We start from the raw sequence: 21,023 nt of genomic DNA, 5'->3' as shown, positions 1-21,023 counted from the left end.
TTCTCCAACAAGGATGGGATTGTAACAGGTTTTTGAATTGTGCGAGAGCAGAAAAGGACGTTGGGAAATTGGAAAAAAGCAGTCAAGCCTTCAGTCCGACTGAAAAGAATAAACAGCGCAGAGCGAGTCGACTTTGACGTGATTATCTCCCAACTTTGCTTAAACATTTTATGGCAGAACTGTCATCAGAAACATGTATAATAGAAAAATATAGACATGTTTTTTTTAACATTTTAACCCACTTATATAAACAACTGCAAAAAAAGGGTGAAATAAAACTTTATGAAATGTTAAATAAGGTTGAAATAAGTTCACATGGGAGGGTTTGAGTTATCTACTTCAACACATTTCATACTTGAAACATCCAAAGTAGCTTCTATATGTCTTTAAGAGTAATTTTCAATATTAATTATTTTACAGGATGATAAAAAAGACATTTAGAAGCTGCCATGTTAACTTTTAACATTATCACACTGGAAGCTTTTAGAATCAACAGTTCTGACATGTTAAATACTGGTTTCTGATTGGTCAAAGCTAGGGGTCGACTGATATTAGTTTTTCAGGGTCGATACAGATTACTGTGGATTACACTGATAACCGATATTTAGAACCAATATTCTTTCACAAACTCCAACACAAGACTTAAAAACTAAAACTTTTAAGCTCACTTACAGGAAATAACAATTAACCACTTACAGTTACTAGCCAATCAGATCGTGTTGTGGGCGGGACATTAGGTGAGAGTGTCGAGTGAAAGCAGACCCAGAGGAAAAGGCACAAAAGCAGAGCTTAAGTAAACATACTTTTAAATTGGTTCATTTTATGTACCATTGGTAAAACAATGCTGGTACAGATAATCATCCAAATGTGGAATATTGGGCCTGATAATTGGCCAACGCCGAAAATCGGTCAACCCCATGACGGTCATAATTAATTCTGAATAGCTAAAGTAACGCCAAGGTCAACCTGATCACACACATCATATCAAATCAATCCGTGTAAAGCAGTCTGGCACATTTCACCTCTGCCTGTTGACACTGTGGCAAAAACGCTACTTCCTGTCCATATTAAAGCTCCTGTGAGGAGCAGTGCTGATGTGAACAAAGCATTACCTCTTATTTCTTCACGTATTTTGTCCTCTACATGTTCAAGTCATGTTCTTTAACATAAACTGCATCCTGTTTTAATTTAACACCAACAATCTAAATAAAGGCTCACTGCAGATTGTCACCTACCCACCTGCTATAGGTTTCAGACATTAAAATAACTGTATAGAAATATTCAGTTATAATGCAGATGGTCTCATTTGCTTTTGTAGGTCATAAAGAGACGTCAGGGTTAATTTCAGTTTGTTTCATAGCCAGCTAAAAACTCCCTACAGGAGCTTTAATAGTGGCATAATCGTACCACTAGCTTTCAGCAAAATACTTTGTTGTGGTGGCCTCAGGAGAGCAGAGGCTGGTGAGATCTGGGAAAAGTGGATTGTACGTGGATGTGGATTCCCCAAATCCCTGCTTTGGAGCTCTTTTTAGAGTCTGTATTCACCAAACAACCTTGAAAGCGCCGTTGTTAGCAGCAGAACTCCTGTCCCGGCATCGTCAAAGGGTCCAAGACAGGACATAACAAAATGTCATTGTGGGCTTTTATGTCATGCATGCACTGAGTATTAATCACGGCTGGATCTGCGCCTGAGAGGCTGATCAAATTTATTGTTTGGCTGCACAGGACAGTAATGGGTGTTTAATTACTCAATAAAAGCCCTTTTATAGATTCCCAGGCCTCCTGTGTGTTGAGCAAATGGTATTGATCTGTCTCCGGGCTGCAACATGATAGCCTGTGAAGGAGAATTAGAGCCGTTAGCCCGCTAGCGCTTTCTCATTCATTAGCCGCATTAGCCAGAGGGTGGTTAAGATGTAGCATCATTGTTAATACCAATGTCTCAGAGGTTTTGTGTGTCTGCCTTGTGTTGTAAAGCTCCACGCAGCTCATTTACACAAATATGGATTAGATGACCAATGAATAACATCGATGACCGTGGAAAGAGTTTGAGTAAGAATCTCCAGGAGAGTCGTGTTTCTTTTAAACATTCCCCTCCGTGCGGTTTGACGCCAACGTCAGTTAAATCCACAGGACTAAATTTGACAACGCCCTGAGCCGAGCTGTGAGCTGTATTAGTCGGGCTACCATCTAGACTGCATGTTTAATCCCACCACTTCCCCACCTTCTAATCTGTAATCTGACGGCTCCTCCTCCTCATCCCCCTCCTCCTCTTCCTCCTCAGAGGCCTAATTCTGGATATACGTCCTCCTGCTCTTGATGCTGTCAACTCTGAGACGGAGAGAAAAGCTGAATGATAATGACAGTGAGCCTCGCTGTGCCTCCATATGGTTTTCGGTGCATGCATTCGCGCCAGCACACATGTTTGGTGGTCATGTCCAGCTCTGCATGGGGTCCACTGTATTTTTTTATACCCCGTCCAACTGCATCTGCTTTGCGTCTATTGTTTCTTTTATGTTCAGAGCATACTCCTGCTCCACTGAGCCAGCTCCACTTCGCTTGATGCACGGCGAAACCAGTGCAATCTCTCCCTTGATGTGTCTATATCAAATGAATGTGGCCTATTACAGACGTGGTGGAGTCAGTTGGGTGGCTTTGTGGATGAAAAAGGGCCTGCAAGGGACCATGAAAGAGACATTGTCCAATATGGACCATACAGTTCCTTTGTAGATAAATGGATTTTCATGCTTATCAAGCTGGACACTGACATGAGTGAAAACTGTGGAGAATGTGGAATTATTCTCACTTCTCGGCCGTACACACTGACAACAGTAGTTTCAAGTGTGTGTGGTCTTTCATTGTCCTGCAGCAAGGTTTTTTTTAGTTGGTGTAACATTCAATTTGGAACAATATGCACCAGTAATACAGCCTTCTGGGAAAATATCACCCACCAATCTCCACACAGAAGTATTTTAACTCTAGTTTTATTCAGCATATGTTACACAACTAAATATCTCATAACAGTCAACTTTATTGGAACAGATTCAGCCCTTAGCCAGGCCATGGTACATAGTGTCTAACTTAATCAAGTTTGATTTGCTTAAATTGATATAATAATATAAAAAGAATACTTTAATTTTTTATTGACATTAGGTTTAAAGAGTTTTTTAACATTGTAGTTTAAATAAATGCAATTTCAAAACAGATAAGCTGCTGTTTCACCAAATTAAGAAGTAGAACACTATGAAATGTGTCTACGAATACCAAATCTTCACCCAGTTTTTGTGAAGTTTTTGAGACAACCTTATGAGAGTTGGCTGCAAGATATAAAACAAGTATAACTTTATTATAACATTACAAAAATTTGAATTACAAGCTAATAGGAGGTACTCTTATGACTCTACTTGTAAGCCATTAACACTTTGGCTAATCCAAGCCAGGTTACTTTGTTGATTTGAATGCAAAAACAAATAAAAATGTGTGTATTTTTAAGATTATAGCTGGTACAGTGATAATGTAAAAATGTTAAATATGATGATAATGGGGCGCTGGTGGCCTAGCGGTCTTAGCCCATGTATCGAGGTTATAGTCCTCGTCGCAGAGGTCACCGGTTCGACTCCCGGCCGGTCGACCATTTGCTGCATGTCTTCCCCCACTCTCTACTCCCCATGTTTCCTGTCTCTCTTCAGCTGTCCTATCATTAAAGGCAAAAAAGCCCAAAAATATAACTTAAAAACAAAATTTAAAAAAAATATGATAATAATTCGATCTGCAAAATTTCCTAGCAAAAGTTACATTTGATCCATTTGTAGCATGCAATACTCTGCAGCCCTGAAATATAACCCAGCTGTTAGATTTTTTCACCCTTGAAGCGCCGTACATCATCAGTCAACTGTAGAATAAATGAAGCCAAACAGTTGCACCGGCCCCCATGTTTTAATGCTGTAATCTGAGGGACTGTGTACATATATGCAAGCATGCCCACGCAGTGAGACTCACACACACATTAAACCCTGTTCACATTCAGCCGCCTGTGGGGCGCGAATGAGAAGCGATGTCTACTCGATGCAGAGCCAGTGATCTAGGTAATCTGCCTGTGCTGTGGGACAGGTCTATTGGTCCACAAATCAATTGGCTTCATGTCCATGCCATTAGGCTAACATGGCGCTGCTGAGGCGCTGAGAGCGGTAAACAGACTGTTTAATTCCCCTGGACACCGGCCAGGTGGACACTCCTCCTCCTCCTGCTTCCTCCTGATCCCTCAGTTTTATTTTTTTTTTCCACCTCCCCTCGTTCTATCGTCCTCTTACATTGACTCCACTTCAGTCAATGCGGTTATTCTCAGTGGACGAGTGCTTACAGGAATATTGCTTGGAGGGGTTGTGTGTGTGTGTGTATATAAAGAGGAGAGATTTTGGCCAATGAACCCTTGCTGTGCACTGTCCTCCAGTACTGTGTCTATACTGAGTAAGTGATCCCTTGGGATGCTGCACACACATCCCTCCCTATCTCCCTCTTCATTTCTCTGTCTGTGTCTCTCTCCCTCTTCTCTTTCTCTGAATGTTTGTCTTTCTTTGTTTCTCTCACAGTGCATCTCTTTTTCATTCTCTTACATATATTCCCTCACCCCTCTCTTCGTCCCTTTTCTACCTCCAGACAGAGGCAGAAAATAAGTACAGTAATGAAGGAGGCCACATCAGAAACACACAAACTCATGCTTTGAGAAATGCATATTTAAAAAGTTAACCAGTCCCAGTTTTGCATGAATCCACCAAATAAAGCACTCCAATCCCCCTTTCTTTCTCACATTCCCTTCCCATATAAGAACGTGACTAATGACTTAGCTTGTAGATACGTCAGCAATTCAATTTATCCTTCAACGACACGCTACGAATCCTGCTCAGCGCGTGTCTTTGTGCTACAGTATGGTAATGGAGCCAGCGTGTCTTGACAGATGAGTGTTGTTGGCAGTATCACTGTTGTGTGTCTCATTTCCTGCCGCTGTTTGACTGATAAGATAAGAGGCCTGTAGCCACGTCTGAGAGCTTTCGGAGCGACTAACAACCTGATGAACGGCAGCGCTAAAGCCGTGATCCGTGATTAAGACGGTGGGAAGAGGAGAGGAGGGGGGGGGGCAGCGTCGGCTCAGGCACTCGCAGGGAAATCTGTGCAGGATGAACACAGATCTCATGGCTTTAAAAATGTGAGGGGAAGTTAGATTTAAAGCATAGACTGCTTAAAAAGCCAAAATAATACACATATGTAACTTATAGAAATAATGGTGCCCTTCTCATTCATGTTACTTGCTACGTCACTTCCATGCAGTTTAACCTCACAAAATTAGCATAGCAGCCTCGCCTGAAACATGTACTTATGTGTTGCATAACACAAAATGTTTTGTGAAATTACTCCAGGAATAGTTTGGGTTTATGATAATCTGTTCACCTTGAATTAGTTTAGAATGCTAGTTTTTTTAAAGTGGCGTTAGCTAAGAAGACACGAAACGAGTAATATATGCAGCCTGTCAGAAGGAGAGTGAATTTAAATTATTTATGCATATGTGAAGTTACATTTTTAACCCATTTTAATATGAAAGACAAGCTTTTGGATTAAAAGTTACTACCCCATCGAAGAGTGAAGAATGCAACATTTTTTGCGTTAACGTTATTCTAAAAGTAAACAAACCCAGCAGGCCGTGTTGACATGTCCAAATGTTTAAAAAACATCAGTTTAAGAGACTGAAACAAACAGGCAATGAATCATAACAAAGTCGCTACTTATGAGCTTAAACCTAAATCAAACTGTGACCCTTCTTACGAACGTTACCTACAAGCTAACGTAACTTAAACATAGTGGTCTTATAAATTCAGTACAAAGCCTTATCCAAAGATGTTCCATTTCTCTTGCCTGACATGAAATACTTCTTTTTATCACTTGTCAAATTAACTAATGTCACTATTTGTTCGGTAGAAGAATCACAGCTAGCTAGTTGCGTTTATTTTACGTTAGCTTAAAATGCTGTAACCTAAACAGGTCGTTAAAATCGGTTTTGAAAGGGACGACTTCCTTTTAGAGTTAGTGTCAGTGAGTCAGCCTAATGCTAACATATTAGGCTGTTAAATGGCAGCGCTTGCTAGTTGTTTCCGTTTTACGTTAGCTACGAAAAAAAAAACGTTATTTGTGCTAACGGTTAGAGAGACAGTGATTTTAGGTCATATGTGAAATTATTTTTCTAGTGGTAGTATGAATTTCAAATTAGAAGTTACCACCCACTCTAAAGTTAGTGATTTTGTAACATATGTGTATCAATCAGTGTTTGTGTTTCGTGCACGAGAACTGGAAACAGTCATTTTTTTATTACAAGTATTTGCTCAAGCAGTCAGAGAAATCTGAAGCTGGTTTTTAAGCACATAAGTGGAGTTAGATTCACCCTGGCAGCATTTATTTGACAGAAAGCCTTAAAAATCAACACAGTATAGATAAATGCGTTGTGGTCTCTGGTTTAGCCGCAAGGCCAGAACATTTTGCTGTTGCTAGGAGACGCTGCAACCCTCGGACACATCTGGTCAGCTGTTAGTACAAGTTGTTGACAAGGGCTGGAGCATCTGCAACAGCATGATATTGTTTACGAGAACCCGTCTTGTCAATCAGATTTTTCAGTCGCAGAACGCATGCAAGCACTGTGGGGCTGCTGTCTTTGAGTGTGTGTGTGTGTGTGTGTGTGTGTGTGTGTGTGTGTGTGTGTGTGTGTGTGTGTGAGTGTGTGTTCAGAAGCAGGAATGAGTTAAGTTCAGAGAAGAAATCTGAATAAATAATCTTGATGTCTCAAGTGAAAGGCGGATGCCTTGGCAGAGAAAAAAAGGTAGCACCAAATGTCTTATTTTATAAGAAGTTGCCGTTTTCGTGACAAGTTTCCAGAAATGAAAATATCACGAGCTGAATTTCAGGCTGTCCTGCCGGCCCTTCGTTTCATCCCTCGGCCTTGACTCATCTCCCTCCTGGGACCTCAGTGGTGGAATGACATTCATCTTCCAACAGGACAGCAGAGTCACTCCTTATCTTATGTCAGAGCTCATCTCTTCAATAAATAATTCCTTTTCTCCTCTCCCTTACACCGTTCTTACACCTCTCTCCCTGATTATATCCGTATCTTTCGTACCAACAAGATGACGTTTATCTCCTAATGCTTTTGTAACACCGTCGTGTTGATTTAAAAGATAAAACTCCACCTTTATTCAGAAACAGCACCAGAGCGTAGTTTGCTATCCTCTCTGTTGGAATAGTAATGTTTTGAATCGGCCTCATGATTCGCCTGTCAGAGATACACTTCTCTGGTTTGGGTCCAGATGACAAACAAGCAAAGATCCTGTGTTTGCCTCGGGGCTGCAGCAGCGCCCCACAGTAATAAAGCAGTAATTATTTATTTAGTAAGAGTGAAAACAAGACTTTCTAACTGCTGCCTCTGTGAGAAATATTGCACAGACGATATGTGAAAGTGCATTAAGTTGCCAGCATGCACACACAAACATGCGCATCCACACTTTCATCAAGGTCCCGGTCTTTCTCACTCCAGATCAGGCAGAACTGGAGGGAAAATGCTGAAGAGTGAGCGGAGAGGTATTAAATATCTCATATTCTGTTTACTTCACAGCTTTAATGGGATTGAATGGGAGGGTACACAAGAAGCTACTGGAAGGATGTGTGAGAGTTGCTGCTAATAGCATCATTTATTGTTGCTGCAGTGCTACAATTCAACCTAACAAACATGCAAAACAGTGTCACTTATTATTAGCAGGGGACATAAAGGTTATACATCTTATCACACTTAAAATATATCCAAAATCTACATTTAGTGACAACAGTTCTACTTTCCATATTCCAGCCTCTTTCACAACAAGCTCATGAGTAATGTTGCAGCGCTGTAGGTAATGTCCAGATCTTTATCGAGTATATGACATTTGTCATTTTGAACTGTGGCTTGAACTGTGCCTGACGTTTGTCCGAAAAATGTAAAAATGTGAGACCTCAGGAAAGAAAATGTTAAAAATGCTGCTCTGTGAAGTTGAAAAGACATCATGAAGTTTCATTTTTTGCTAATAAGTGCCGTTAAATAGACCAGAAAAACAAATTAAGCTGGAAAAGTACTAAAGGTTTGTTAATTTTTGAAAAACAGGAAGTTAAATTTGCTCAAACTTGTACATCATTTTTCAGGCTTAAATTTAAAATTGCCAACTTTTGAGAGCAACTCTAACAGTGCTCCATTTGGCTAATTTAGCTAACAAATGTTGACCTCATACAAACTGGTTTCTTGCTTTACTTCTCAAATGAATTGGTTTCATAATTTGGGTCAGTCAAAGAAAAACACACATTACTATTTATCCTTATGTTTTGCTAGTAAAGAGTACTCAGCCAAAACAGATTACAGTTCCTGCTAGTGATTGGAAGCATGTGAATAAAACAGGACATATAAAGGGAATCATTGTTGACCATCTTATGATAATAGATTGAATATTGAACAAAAAGGGATCACCTTTTCAAGTGAAGGAGATTACTTTGCTTTCTTTATTCTGCATTAGATAGGAGAAATAAAAAAACTAGGGATGATAGTTAATGCAAATGGAGATTGGTAAATTCTTAACACATCCTGTCACAAAGAAAAGGCCACATATTTGATAATGTGTTATCTTAAAACTCTTTGTCAGGTGCTACACAGCAGCACAACTACCTTTTTATTGTTGTCAATAAAAGGAATGGGACAAATTGTAAGTCACTTTCAGGCGTAGCCAGCCTCAGACCCTGAGTGTGGATGGCAGTTGAGCCTAAGTGGCCTCGACAGCAGCAGGCTGAGTACACAGCTTTATTTACTTCATAAGTAAATACTGCATGTTTTTTTTTATTACCTCTCGCGAGCGCGGCTGATAGAATCTGCCAGCGCTGGTTGTCATTTCAGCGTGTAAAATCAGCAGCCGTCGGACAAAAACCCAGAAGCCTGTGTTCGTACAACACGGAGCCCACAGGCGTGTTCATCGCCTGTGAATGTGATTACAGGCATTGATCGATAGACAATGACACGATGCTGGTGTGTGTCACCTGAGGAGAGTGTTAGAGTGTGTGTGTGTGTGTGTGTGTGTGGGTGACTGAGAGAAGCAGAGGAGGAGAGAGGAAAGAAAGTGTGTATCCATATGTTTGTGCGCGCTCGCCCATATGCCGGCGTTCGCACATGCACATACATACTCTACTGTACGCCTGTGTGTGTGTGTGTGTGTGTGTGTGTGTGTGTGTGTGTGTGTGTGTGTGTGTGTGTTTGTGTACGTGTGTTCCTGCTACACCCAGATCCAGCGTGGTAATGTGAGATCAGACGTAGCCTGTTAGCCGGAGCCTTACATCTGCTGTCAGCCGCTCGCTCTAACTCTGTTAAGGACGTTATTGATTGCTCATTATTACCCCGTTCCCTGAAAGATGAGCGTCCCCTATGATCACATTAAATCTCTCCTCTGTCCAATTCTCCTGAGATGCCTTCTGCTCATCGGTGCCCATCAAATTTCTCCTCCGAGATCTGATATCAAGCAGCCTGACGTTTTTTATTGCCTCTGGTTCTCTTTTGCGTCTTGTTTGATTTACTCCAAATAACTGTCTGTTTCCTTTCTTCTGTTTTTCCTTTCCTCCTTCTTTTCGTACGCACTTTAGCTAATTGATGTCTTTAGTCTGTGTAATGGAAATCAGCCAACACGGATGAGCTGCATTTGAAATTATGATTTGTTTTCTTTTTATTAGCGCAAAGGGACGCGTCAGGTTTTCATGTTAACTTTGTGATCCGTGTTTATTGACTTGATAGCAAACAAGATGAGCTGACAGGGGAGTCATAATATGTACTTTATTTTTCACTCTGGGGCTATTTTAGCTCCGTGGAAATTTATTTAAAAGACACAAGGGCTTGTTGTTTGTGAACAAGGGTTTGTCTTCAAGCTATCAAACTTACAGTCAAAAAAACCCACAAACTTGCGATTGAATTTGCTTACAGCTTCACCCCAGAGCGCCCCTCCTCTTTCAAGTTCCCTGCCCTTTCCCCGCTGCCGCACGTTGTCATTTTCGCTGACGATAAGCAGTTGTTGAAGGTGTCACGCGTCCGCCAGCCCCTGTAAAGTTTGGGCCCTGTTGAAATCCAGCCCTCAGTGAGAGGCCATCTCGTCGGCCCCTTGCCGTCCCCATGAATAATGCAGAGCTATCGACTGTGTCAGTTGAGCGCGGGGAGACGAGCGCGGCGGCGGCGGCAGCAGCCAGCTTGATATTCAGCTGCTGGAGCTGACTGGATGCCCTCACTTTGAGACAAACTGCTGGCAGACTGCTCTGACTGGAACAGACAGGACCTGAATCTGCTCGTACGAGATGTTCGTGTGGAGGTAGTTTGTGTCCCAAGGAGGCCTGAGGAGTGGGTAGAAAAAGACGAGTGTTCATAAATCCATACACACACATGCGTTCACAAATATTTGCAGTATATTCCACTCCAGATTCCTTAAGTGCAGTCTGTACAAACACATATATATAAACTCTGTTTGTATGTGCGTCCTCCAGCCTGCAGCCTGCAGCTGGAGCGCTCAAGTGAGAATCTCCTGCCCCCTCGACACGACCAGTTCAGTCTCAATGCCACAGATCGATGCAGGTATTGATCAGCTGTTTGACTGTTTAGACAACCTGTGTGAATTCCAGCATAATGTGAGCCACAGTGGATTTAAAGACGCGTACACGACTCCGCCGTGTACTTGCTGGAACGTGCAAACGCCACTTTCAAACCCAGGCTGCAAAAGAATAAAGCTGTAGGACAAGCTGGACGACTCGTAGCAGCAAGCGTTAAAGTTTGCATCCAACTCGGTGACCTGAAGCGACATGTCCTCACTTTCCCCTTTCACCTCACCTGTCAGCCTCAGCTACATCCTGTATACTCTGCTGTCACGCTGAGCCATTATGATAAATGACTCCAAAGTTCGTGCCTAACTCATTTTTAGCAGAGAGGAGGACGAATAATTGTGCAATTAAATTACTTTCTAATAGCATAAAAGCTTTACCTCTAACCTCCCGTCTGTTTTGGGTTTATTTTAAAGGCAAAAAAAAAAGGACTTTGAAAAGCCGGTCCCAGAGACTCCATATTTTCCTTTTCATCGGGACGCAGCGAGCGAAGGCGTGAGTTGGCAGATCTTTGCCAGAATCCATATGAAGTGTGCAGGATTTTCACACTTCAAACATGCACGGTTGAAGGATCCTGCGAGTTCACAAGGCTGGGGGTAGAGGTTATCCCAGCCAGGGCCTCTTCAGTAATCCACACACACCCCACAGGCGCACGCACACACACACACGTGCACACACGCCCCTCGCACGTGCGCCACTCACGGCGGGCGTTAATCTCCACCAACTGCTGTTGAACTCTAATCTCGCTCGCTTGCCAAGTGTTTGGTACACTGCAAAAACTCTCCGTGACGAGTCATTTAACAGAGTGGACGCCTTCAATTCGCACTTTTCCTTACGGGCGCTGGGATCGCCGTGACAGTTAAAAACAGTCAATTAGGGTGAATGTGTCGTGTTGTCGTCGTTTGGAGAAGACTTTTGAGATAAATTATGCATCTTTCCCCACATTTGGCACCATTTTTCACTCCTTTTCTCAAAAAAAGAAAGCCTTAAAGGTCATTATTTCATATTCACAAACTTATTTCCTCGCTTAAATCGACACTTTTTTAAGTGCAGTTCGTTTTTTTTGGCACCGAGTTTTCCTGCTGTTGTGAAAAGAAGCAAACTACGGAGCTGTGGTCCAGTTTACCGTCTGACTGAATGCCCCCCCCACCCCCCCTCCTCCTCCTCCTCTCTCCAACCACTCCACCCCTCTTCTTTCACCACCCACACACACACACACACACACACATATATATATACACACACAGCCCAGTGCAGACAGACATAATGCATCCACAGATGGTGACACTCCGGCAGTCACTCCTGGGCTGTCTGTCTACGTGCCAGCGATGCTAACACACACACACACACATGCGCACACGTACACACAGCCTGGCGGCAACAAACACGGTGATGCATCATTGAGCATCGGCTGGTTTTTCTCTAACTGCTGAGGGGAAATCAGTGTGGTGTTAAGTAACCATTCATGTGGAGCCGGGACCACACACAAACAAACATCGCACCTACACTTCTAAAAATATGTCTTTTACCTCCGCAGAATAAAATAATACCATTGAATAATACGAAAGTTTCTCTCTTGATATTATTGACTACCAAGTGGGATCATTGATATGTTAATACACTCCAGTATCACTATTTAATTCCCATGACAAATATCTCTCAGCGCTTTCAAACTCTTACTTGAATTGTGATATATTCATTTGTTGATGCATTGTTAATGCTTCCACTCTGGACCGGAGTATGCTGTGTAGGTAATCGCCCACTCCGGGGCTGCGGCGCCGCTGTTTGTGATGTGGCTCTTCCTGAGGATTGTATTTGAATAATGAGGGAGGCTGGAGCGCTTTCTCTTGTGCAGAGTGTCTCCGCGCCGCAGCGGTAAATGACCTCTGAATAGTTGTTTTGGATTAGCCATCAAAGTCTTCCCTCCAAGTGGCCAATAGATAGGTACTTCCAGAAATGAGTCACTTGAAAATGATCATCGCCGCCGTTGCCGTATAAGATAATGGATAACCATTACACTCCATTTTCCCCAGCTCCTCACCCACACAACGCCTGCTCTTGAAATATGATGCATCCACTGTGCTTAGTGAGCACTTAATGTCCGAAAGCACCGTGTTTGTTGAGATTTACAACCGCGCCGATGTGAGGTAGGAGGGGGGGTAGAAGAAGGAGAGTGTCGTCGGCGTATAATGTTGTTCACTCAATAATTATCTCATTTTATTTACGAAGACAGACAGCTTTAGTCGAGGTTAGAGGCTTCCTCTCTATTATCTCCACCTGCCACCCCTCTGCCGCACCCCCTCCCTCCGCCACTCTCCTCCCTGCTTGGCCCTAAATGACGTCCTTCATGTCGAGGACTTTCCAAAGTTTCCATCAAAAGAGGAAAAGGGAGGGAATAACGGCGGGAGGAGAAAAAAAGTTGCTCTCTTGCATTGGTAGCAGGGATCGATGTCATTTCTGAAAGGATTAGGCCCCCTCTCAGAAATCTATTTTAATTACTGAGCACACAGGTAAACAAAGTGCTGGTGGTTCACAGGTATAGATCCGGGCGTCAGAGGAGTATTGATAGCATGTGGCCCCATGTTAACCTCAGGGCAGCTCCGAAAGATCCTGTTGATGCCCCTCAGGTAGACGCGCGGCGGCCTGAGAGGTGTTTGCGGGGAATGCCGATGGAGATGTGCGACTGTTCCTGCTGTCACCTGACGGAGGCTGCAGCTGTGGACCGTGTGGGTTTAATTGACACCAGTGTAGGTGGATGTTTGTCTCACTTAGTCTGAAAAGTACCGAAAGTCTGTTCATCAAGCACAACTTTAGTCACTTGTGTTCCCTGTAACTGCACTTCACTTAAATAGTAACACTTTGAAATTTTAGATTCTTAAAGCGCATGTAAGGAACTTTTGGTCTACATCAATTTTGGTTCCCCCTTTGGATAAGACCTCTTATATCTCCTATACATGCGAGGAAGTATGTTGCTCATTGCTATTGCATATGTAAAACACAGTGTGTCCCCACTGCAGCAGTTTCATGCATTAAAAATGACTATAAAGCATAATTAATATTAGTCCTTATAGTCTTGTTTGGTCTTGTAGGCCATAAAAAGGCATCAGTATTAATTTCAGTCTGTTTCATAACCATCTAAAAACTCCTTACTGTAGCTTTAATTGTTATAAAATGTGTTAAATTCTCTCTCAAATATTATACTAACATCTGGAAGAATTTACAAACCCCTAACAAGACCTTTAAAAGCTTCAAAAGTTACTATTGCCCCTTTTAAGGAAATATCCTGATAATCAATGCATTAAAGCTCCTGTGAGGAACTTTTGTTTGTGTCAATTTTGGCGCCCCCTGTGGTCAAATTAGTGTTTTAAGATGAAAGATATTATCCTGCTTCTTTTATTGGTCAAATATATCACTCACTGTTAATCTTATTGCTGAAAATGTACAAAAAAGGCTGTTAAGGCAGCATGTTGTGACTCAGTGTGCCTGACACCTACCCTGCGGCAGTAATTAAAGGCATTAAAGATCACTGTATAGAATGACTGTACGGCATCAGTGTTAATTTCAGTCTGTTTCATAACAACCAAAATCTCCTCACAGTAGCTTTAAGGTATTAATAAATAGATAAATACCCATTTCCTCCATGCTTTAAAGCTCCTGTGTGAAACATTGGTTTGCATCAACTTGCATCTGATTGAAAAAGACAAGTAAGACATTATTTTCTGAAACACTCATCAGTACATCCACAACTCTGCACAAACATGTAGCTGAAATCATGCTTCTTCCTTCCTGTGTGTGTCTCTCTGCTCCACTCTCCATCACAACCACTTCACCACTCTCTCATTCACAGGACGGCAAATACTGACATATAGTTGCACTTGTGTGTTGCAGACAGACTGAGAGCAGAGAAGAGAGAGTGCTGTCACATGGTCCCTATATGTTTATAAGTCCTGACCTCTGTGGACTGATGACAAACCAAATTAACAAAATGAATCTTTTTGGAGCAGAAGATCATTTTTTGCTCTCAGGTATAAATATAGTCAGGTTTTTCCTGGTCTTGTATCTTTGCTCAGAATTCTGTACCTTCAGTATTTCAAAGCATTTCAACACAGCGTATTTGTGATGATATTTCACCTCTAACAGGACGTCCGTGTCCCGTAGTTCAAGTCCTTTCTCCCAGCGGATGAAGGATCCGTGTGTTTTGTCTCTACAGATGTTTAATTCACCAGATAAGAATAATCGCTCTGCCTCAGCGGGGCCTGATGTTTCTCTGCATGTTTTATTTTGTCCTGCATGTGTCTGCCTTCATTCCTGCCTGTGTGACCGCGCGCACGTCTTGTGTCGTCTGTGTGTGTGTGTATATATGTGTGTGTGTGTGTCTTTGAGGAAGGAACCCCGCGTTGAGCCGGGTGATTAGGCACGCTGCGCTAGTCACAGGAAATGGAGTAGCTGACGGACAGGCCGAGTGCATTATAGATGAATGGCCATGCGTTAGCGGGCTCCGAGCCCCCGCCGAATATCTCTCAATTTCCTCTCTGAATGACAAAAGAAGCCACGCACAATTTCCTTGATCCGGAGCATTTGTTTAACTGCGCCCTACCCATTTAACCCACCCATTCAATAGTCTGTCTAGTAAAAGGAAATTTAGACAGTGTCAATTTATCCAGCTGTAAGGAAGATCTGATACAGGCAGGCAGGGGCGGTGATGATACGCCTTTGGAATTCACTAAGAGATTTATAGTCCTGATTTATCGGCGCTCTAAATTTAGATTCATCATTATTAAATAAACCTCTAATATTTTTAAAGCTTCCACATTTCCATACCACAATGAAGCCTGTGTCTGATCTCGCTCTTAAAAATCTGCTCCACAAAGACACACTGATTTAAAAAAAAAGTTTGATGGTCGGAGCTGCGCCGAAACTTATCAGGAGGTCAAAGATCGCAGATTACAATGAATATTTGATTTTTTTAAAGACGCCGTCATTTGTCAAATATCCTTATATCGCAGCTCCGAGCTGTCATCCGTACAGCAATCTCCCCCTCCCCTCCTTCCCGTCTTTGAGTTAGTGACAGCTCATCTCTCCCGGTCACTGCTCGCCGTCTAGACTTTGAACTCGCTCTGTTTACTCCCTTTTTCTGTCGTCGTCGTCGTTGTTGTTGTTGTTTTTGTCGTCGCTAGTCGTTTGGCGTAATGGTAAGCTGCAGCCGCGCTTCAAAGGCGCCCGATTCGTGCTCGGTCGGATCTCGCAGAGAAAAGTCTGGGGACAGTTTTGTCGCCTGTCAGAGGGGATGGAAGAGAAATTTAACTCGTCTGTTCACACAAATTGTCTTTTTTAATCACTCTGACTCAAAAAAAAAGGTTGCCTACGAATCTTTCTTTAATTTTTTCAAAGTTTCCTGTGGCGTTTTTTCTCAAACGCACAAACACACGGTGGGATTTTTTTGATCAGCGTGTGGGTTCTGTGTGTGTGACACCAGCTCATGACTAATTTCATAATTAATTGCCTTTTGGAGGACCTAATCACATTATTTGACTCTCTACTGTAGCTTGTGTGCCAATACAGCGTAGCCTGTGGCTTAGTCACAGTGTGCTGGACTCATTAACAAGGTGGTCCGGAGGTTGTCAAACACACACGAGGGCCTGCGCGCATGAGACTACACACACACACACACACACACACACACACACACACACACACACACACACACACGCACACACGCGTATAAGACAATAGCTACATTTGGCACATACTCTTTTTTTTTTCATAGCGATTTGGAGGTTAAAAGATGCCCTCTGGTGTATTTGATAAGGATTTGAATAACTGCCTGGTTGGATTTCCCCTGTGGTGACTAAAAACAGGTCTCTCCTGATGAAGTTATCGCCTGTCACGCCGCTCCTCCTCCTCCTCTTCTTCCTCCACTCGCCTGAAGACGCAGGAGCAGGTCTTTATAAAAATATGACACCATAGTTTAATAGTTTGTTGTCTTTTCGAAGGTCTTTCGTGCCTGTTTGTGTACGAAAAGACAGAAAAGGGCGCACATTCGCACCTCTTGTCACGGATTTTGTGCGTGTGTGCCTGCATCTCTTTCCCACACACACATAGACGACGTGCGGCTTAATTATGACGTTACCAAAATGGGCAGTTTGCTCTGACACCCCGCTTGCAGAATCACACGGCAGACAGACTTAAAAGAGCTCATTAGCTCTCTCTAAAGAGCTGTTTACTGCACATATACACACACAGCACAGTAATAGGCAGCTCTGTTGATGCAGATGGACGCCGAGTGTAATGAGAATGATTAGGCTTCTCTATGTAGAGGCTGGAGAAGGAGAAGAAGAAGAAGAAGGAGGAGGAGGAAAAAAAAGGCGCTGGCAGACTTGACGCTTCAGAAGGTGGAGAAGGTTTCTGTTGGATGTTGTTTCAGCTGAGTGCACGATCTCTCTCCCTCCCTCTCCCTCAACACAAACACGTCTCTCCGTGCTTCGCGTGTCCGTCCAAATGCTTTTGCAAATGTCCCTCAGACCTTGAAACCCTTGGAGGAATAAAACAGGAGATATGCTGCTTCATGGAGTTGCTGAAATCTGAGAATAAAAGGCATGAATGAGAGGAATTCAGCGCCTTTTTAGGAATATTTTGATGATTATTTTGAAAGCGTGTTTCTGTGTAATCTCACAACAATTTTGAAGGCCTTTCCAGCAGAGAAGTGAAGCAAAGTAGCATTTCTTTCCTTTTTTTTAACGAAAGATGCCTTGAAAGTTAGCAGCATTAAAAGTAATTCTTACATTTGCGTTGATTTTAATGTATCAAGTCCTTTGACGCTGAATTCAATGTCTTTCCGGCGACTTTCAATGTCTTTCAAAGTGCAACCCACCTTGATTCCTCTCTCCCCGTATGACCCCGCCCATCCCGCACCACCACATTAAGCGACTTTGCCTCTCTCGTTGCCCTTGGTTTACATCACATTGAATTAGAGGATACACACTGAATGAGTCCAAAGTCAATCCTCCTCCATCCCTTTCATATGTTTTGGAGAAGGAGCAGCGAGTTCAAAGCGCTCAGTTCAAAGCCTCCGTCCTCATTTGAATAACGTGGAGTAATCGCTATTACCTTATTTAAATAGTGCAAGTTATCATTTGGCCTTCATTTGCATTGCTGGGGTAATCACTGCGTCTCTGCATTAACCTCATTATAGAGGAGATGAAAGCCCTGATGGAGGCTGACACACTCTTTTATATATGTTATCTTTATTAATGATGGAATTAGAAAGATCCATGTTTCTTTAAACGGAGGACACATCCGAGTTTGATGGAGTGTCAAACTATGCGTGCGATTCACAAGCCTTGTTTTATTTTCTCTTATTTTTTTCCCTCCTCACCCACTCTCCTCCTGCTCTTCCTCCCTTCATTCTCCATCTCCATCTCCATGCATTTTCTCCGTACGCATCCCTGCACCGGAAAGCCAAAACCGGAGCCCGGCACTTAAAAAATGAAGTCTAAACAAGGCGATTCATCATGACGGCGGCTAACGCACATCCATCTTAACACGTCATAATATTGTCACTTGTTTGCGGCGCAGTGAGGCTTCTTGGTGGTGAGAGATGTGTCAAATCAACTGATAATTGTTTTAAAACAGCCCAAAGCAAGATGTAGTCGCTCGCTAGGAGTTTCTTGCCTGACTGCGGGTAGCTGAGGACTGGGAGACAAAAATCATTCACTGAAATGTCAGATTTGGAGTACTCCAGAAACTGTTGTTAGTTTGAACAGCCTCATAATACTGCAAGATTTCTGCAAATGTACTCTGATTAATTCACCTTAAAAAAATGCCTGTAAAAGGCTTATCTTTGCCCTTTGGAATTGTTTCATAAGACTCTGTAGCTCCTTTTTTTCATGTGTTTGAGCTATTTTTAGGAAGTCACCCTAAAATCTAATATTTTTTATCACTGAAGGCCTAAAATGAAGCTGGTTAGTTGCTACAGCCATAAAGCTCTACCACCCGGATGTAATCAAGCATAGATGACAGATGGCGCCTCATAGTACGACTCAGTTGGTCTAGGCAATGGTCTAGGAATGGGTATCCAGTGCATGCATGTGTACTGAAGGCTTGTGATGCTAGCTTTACTAACGTTAGCGTAATTGCACATACACTATTTACTACGTGATGCCTCCAAAAGGGCAAGTCATACAGTTTAGACAGAGTACAACTACTGGATGATGTGGGATGTAAACAAGAGACGTGGGGAAGATTACTCTTGTGATAGTGCAGATATCAGGGCAGAAAATAGTGCCAGCATTGAGGGTGGTATGTAAGGCCAATAAATCAAGCTTGATGGGACAATGGTGAGTATGTGAGACGAGTATATGACAAGCCAACGTGGAAAGACAACACATAGTTGTAGTTTCTGAATCTGGCAGCAGATTGTGTGTGGTATTTGTAAGAGTCATGCCTGAATCCGGCTTGTAGACTTCACCATGTGCCTCCCAGTTCTCCTCAGCAGTATATTCCGTATGAATGCTAAAGGGCTAATGTGGAAATAATTGAGATTTCATGTGAACGGGTAAAACCTGCATTTTGCTTGGGGCTACGAATCAAACATGAACCTGGAGAATACTGTTCTGTACACCTTTAAAAATTCAGAATATAGACATTTTTCCACACATTTCATCAGCATCATTACTTTATTATAATCTGTGTCTTCAAAAGGAGTTAGAGTACATAAAAAGTGCCACACAGTTAGTTTATTTGATTGCTATATTGACATATTTACTCACTTCATCCTCCTCAGGATCTGTACGGTTAATTATCTCATACACATAACAGCAACATAAAGGTGTGTACAAGTCAGACTGCTATTTCAGATTGTTGTTCTGTGCCTACAGCCTCATTTTCTCATGTTTTCTATGCTTTCCTGCCTTGTAATTTCTCCTTGAAACACTGCCCTTTTATCAGGCTGCTCCCACTTAATATATTCTCAATATTAAAGGAGCCTCCCAGCTAATACAAAACTTTCCTCCGCTCAGCTCTTTGTCTGAGGCGTTCCCTGCTCGGTACACCGGGAGGGTGACAGGCTTGCCAGCCCCTGCTAGACTCCCCTCGGCTAAAATGTTGTAAATTAACACAATTAGCAGATCGCCATTCTGCTAATTAGCCACTGGCGTCTGCCGAGAGATGGCTAGAGAGGAGAATCAGAGAGGAAATAGGAGTCTGGGGATTCCCCCCGCCTTCCCTGTGTTGTTACCAAACAAACACAGGGCCTCAGAAAAGAGAGCAAGAGAGTGTGAACGTGTATGTGCGAGTGCCCGTGCTTTTATTTTGTGTGCATGTCTGTGTTTGTGCGAACATAAATGGAAGGGAGGGATGGAAGATTTGCTCCACCATGAATGGCTTTCATTGTGTATGCCTGCTTTACTCACACAAGCACAAAAACACACACATAAACCAATTCCGAAGCAGGGATTGCTCACCAGACCCCCAACTGTGGATCTCTACATGCAACCGCTGCCAGTCAATAAGTCAGAGGAAGCAGCCTAAATGACACCGATATTATCCTTTATTTGTGTGCACTAAGTCAAATCAAACGGGGTTCAATCTGCCGCGCGGCTGCTGTGATTACGCCCCGTCCAGCCTTTGATAGTGCCACGGCTTTGATAGTGAGACAACGATGGAGCCGCTGTGTGACTGTCAGTGTTTGCAGATGGCATTGGCTGGGATTAAAGGAAACAGTGGCTCTCCAGCCTCCTGAGGCAATAAAGGGGAGAGCCAGGTGAGTGTGTCTGAGATGAGATGGAGCAAGGAAGGAGGGGGCGAGGGGGGGAGCAGGCACAGAGGGAGTAAATAAGAGGAGGGGTGGCCGCAGAGAAAGAGCAGAAAGGGAATGAAAAGCAGAGATATATATCGAAATAGATGGAGTCAGAATAAAGGAGAGGTGAAGAGGAATAAAGAAGGATCTAGCAGGAGGGGTGGTGGAAAATGGTCGACCAAAAAAAGCAAAGAGACTGAGGGGGAAGACAAGGCGGCAGAGAGGCATAAAGAAGAGAGGCAGACAGAAAGGTAAAGAGAACGGTAGAGAGAGAGAGGTCAAGGTGGAGCTGTGCAGACAGGAACTAAGCTTGAGACACAATGTGTTGTAATTCATTGCTCGCTACAGCTCCTGTGTGCGTGCCTGTGTTTGTCCGTCTGGGTCAGTGGATGTGAGCTGGAGTGTGTGCGTGTGTGCACGTCAGCACGCCTGAGTGCAGGCAGAGATAGTTTTTTTAAACGCCTGTGTGTCTAAGCAAGGGTTTGTGAGTGTGTGTGTGTGTGTGTGTGTGTGTGCTGGATGAAAGGCCCACGAACAGAGGGGGGGT

At 43.0% G+C, this 21,023-nt stretch overlaps 1 protein-coding gene across 2 annotated transcripts in view; it reads left to right on the top strand.

Annotated features, from left to right (window-relative positions):
• LOC117808121 (fidgetin-like) overlaps positions 1-21,023 on the top strand; it is a 35,824-nt gene that overhangs the window by 7,833 nt on the left and 6,968 nt on the right. The window contains exon 1 of one of the 2 annotated variants that reach the window (XM_034677650.1): positions 16,544-16,621. The exons of the other annotated variant lie outside the window; for it this stretch is intronic. Coding sequence (XP_034533541.1) covers positions 16,549-16,621 — 73 coding nt within the window. The 5' untranslated portion in view covers positions 16,544-16,548. Of the gene's footprint in view, positions 1-16,543; positions 16,622-21,023 lie in introns of those variants that run through there. 2 annotated transcript variants of the gene reach the window in all.

This window comes from Notolabrus celidotus, chromosome 24, assembly GCF_009762535.1.
Source record: "Notolabrus celidotus isolate fNotCel1 chromosome 24, fNotCel1.pri, whole genome shotgun sequence".
In the NCBI taxonomy this organism is placed as follows: domain Eukaryota; kingdom Metazoa; phylum Chordata; class Actinopteri; order Labriformes; family Labridae; genus Notolabrus; species Notolabrus celidotus.
Note: the sequence above shows the minus strand (reverse complement) of the source record. Positions and strands in the feature narration are given on the sequence as shown.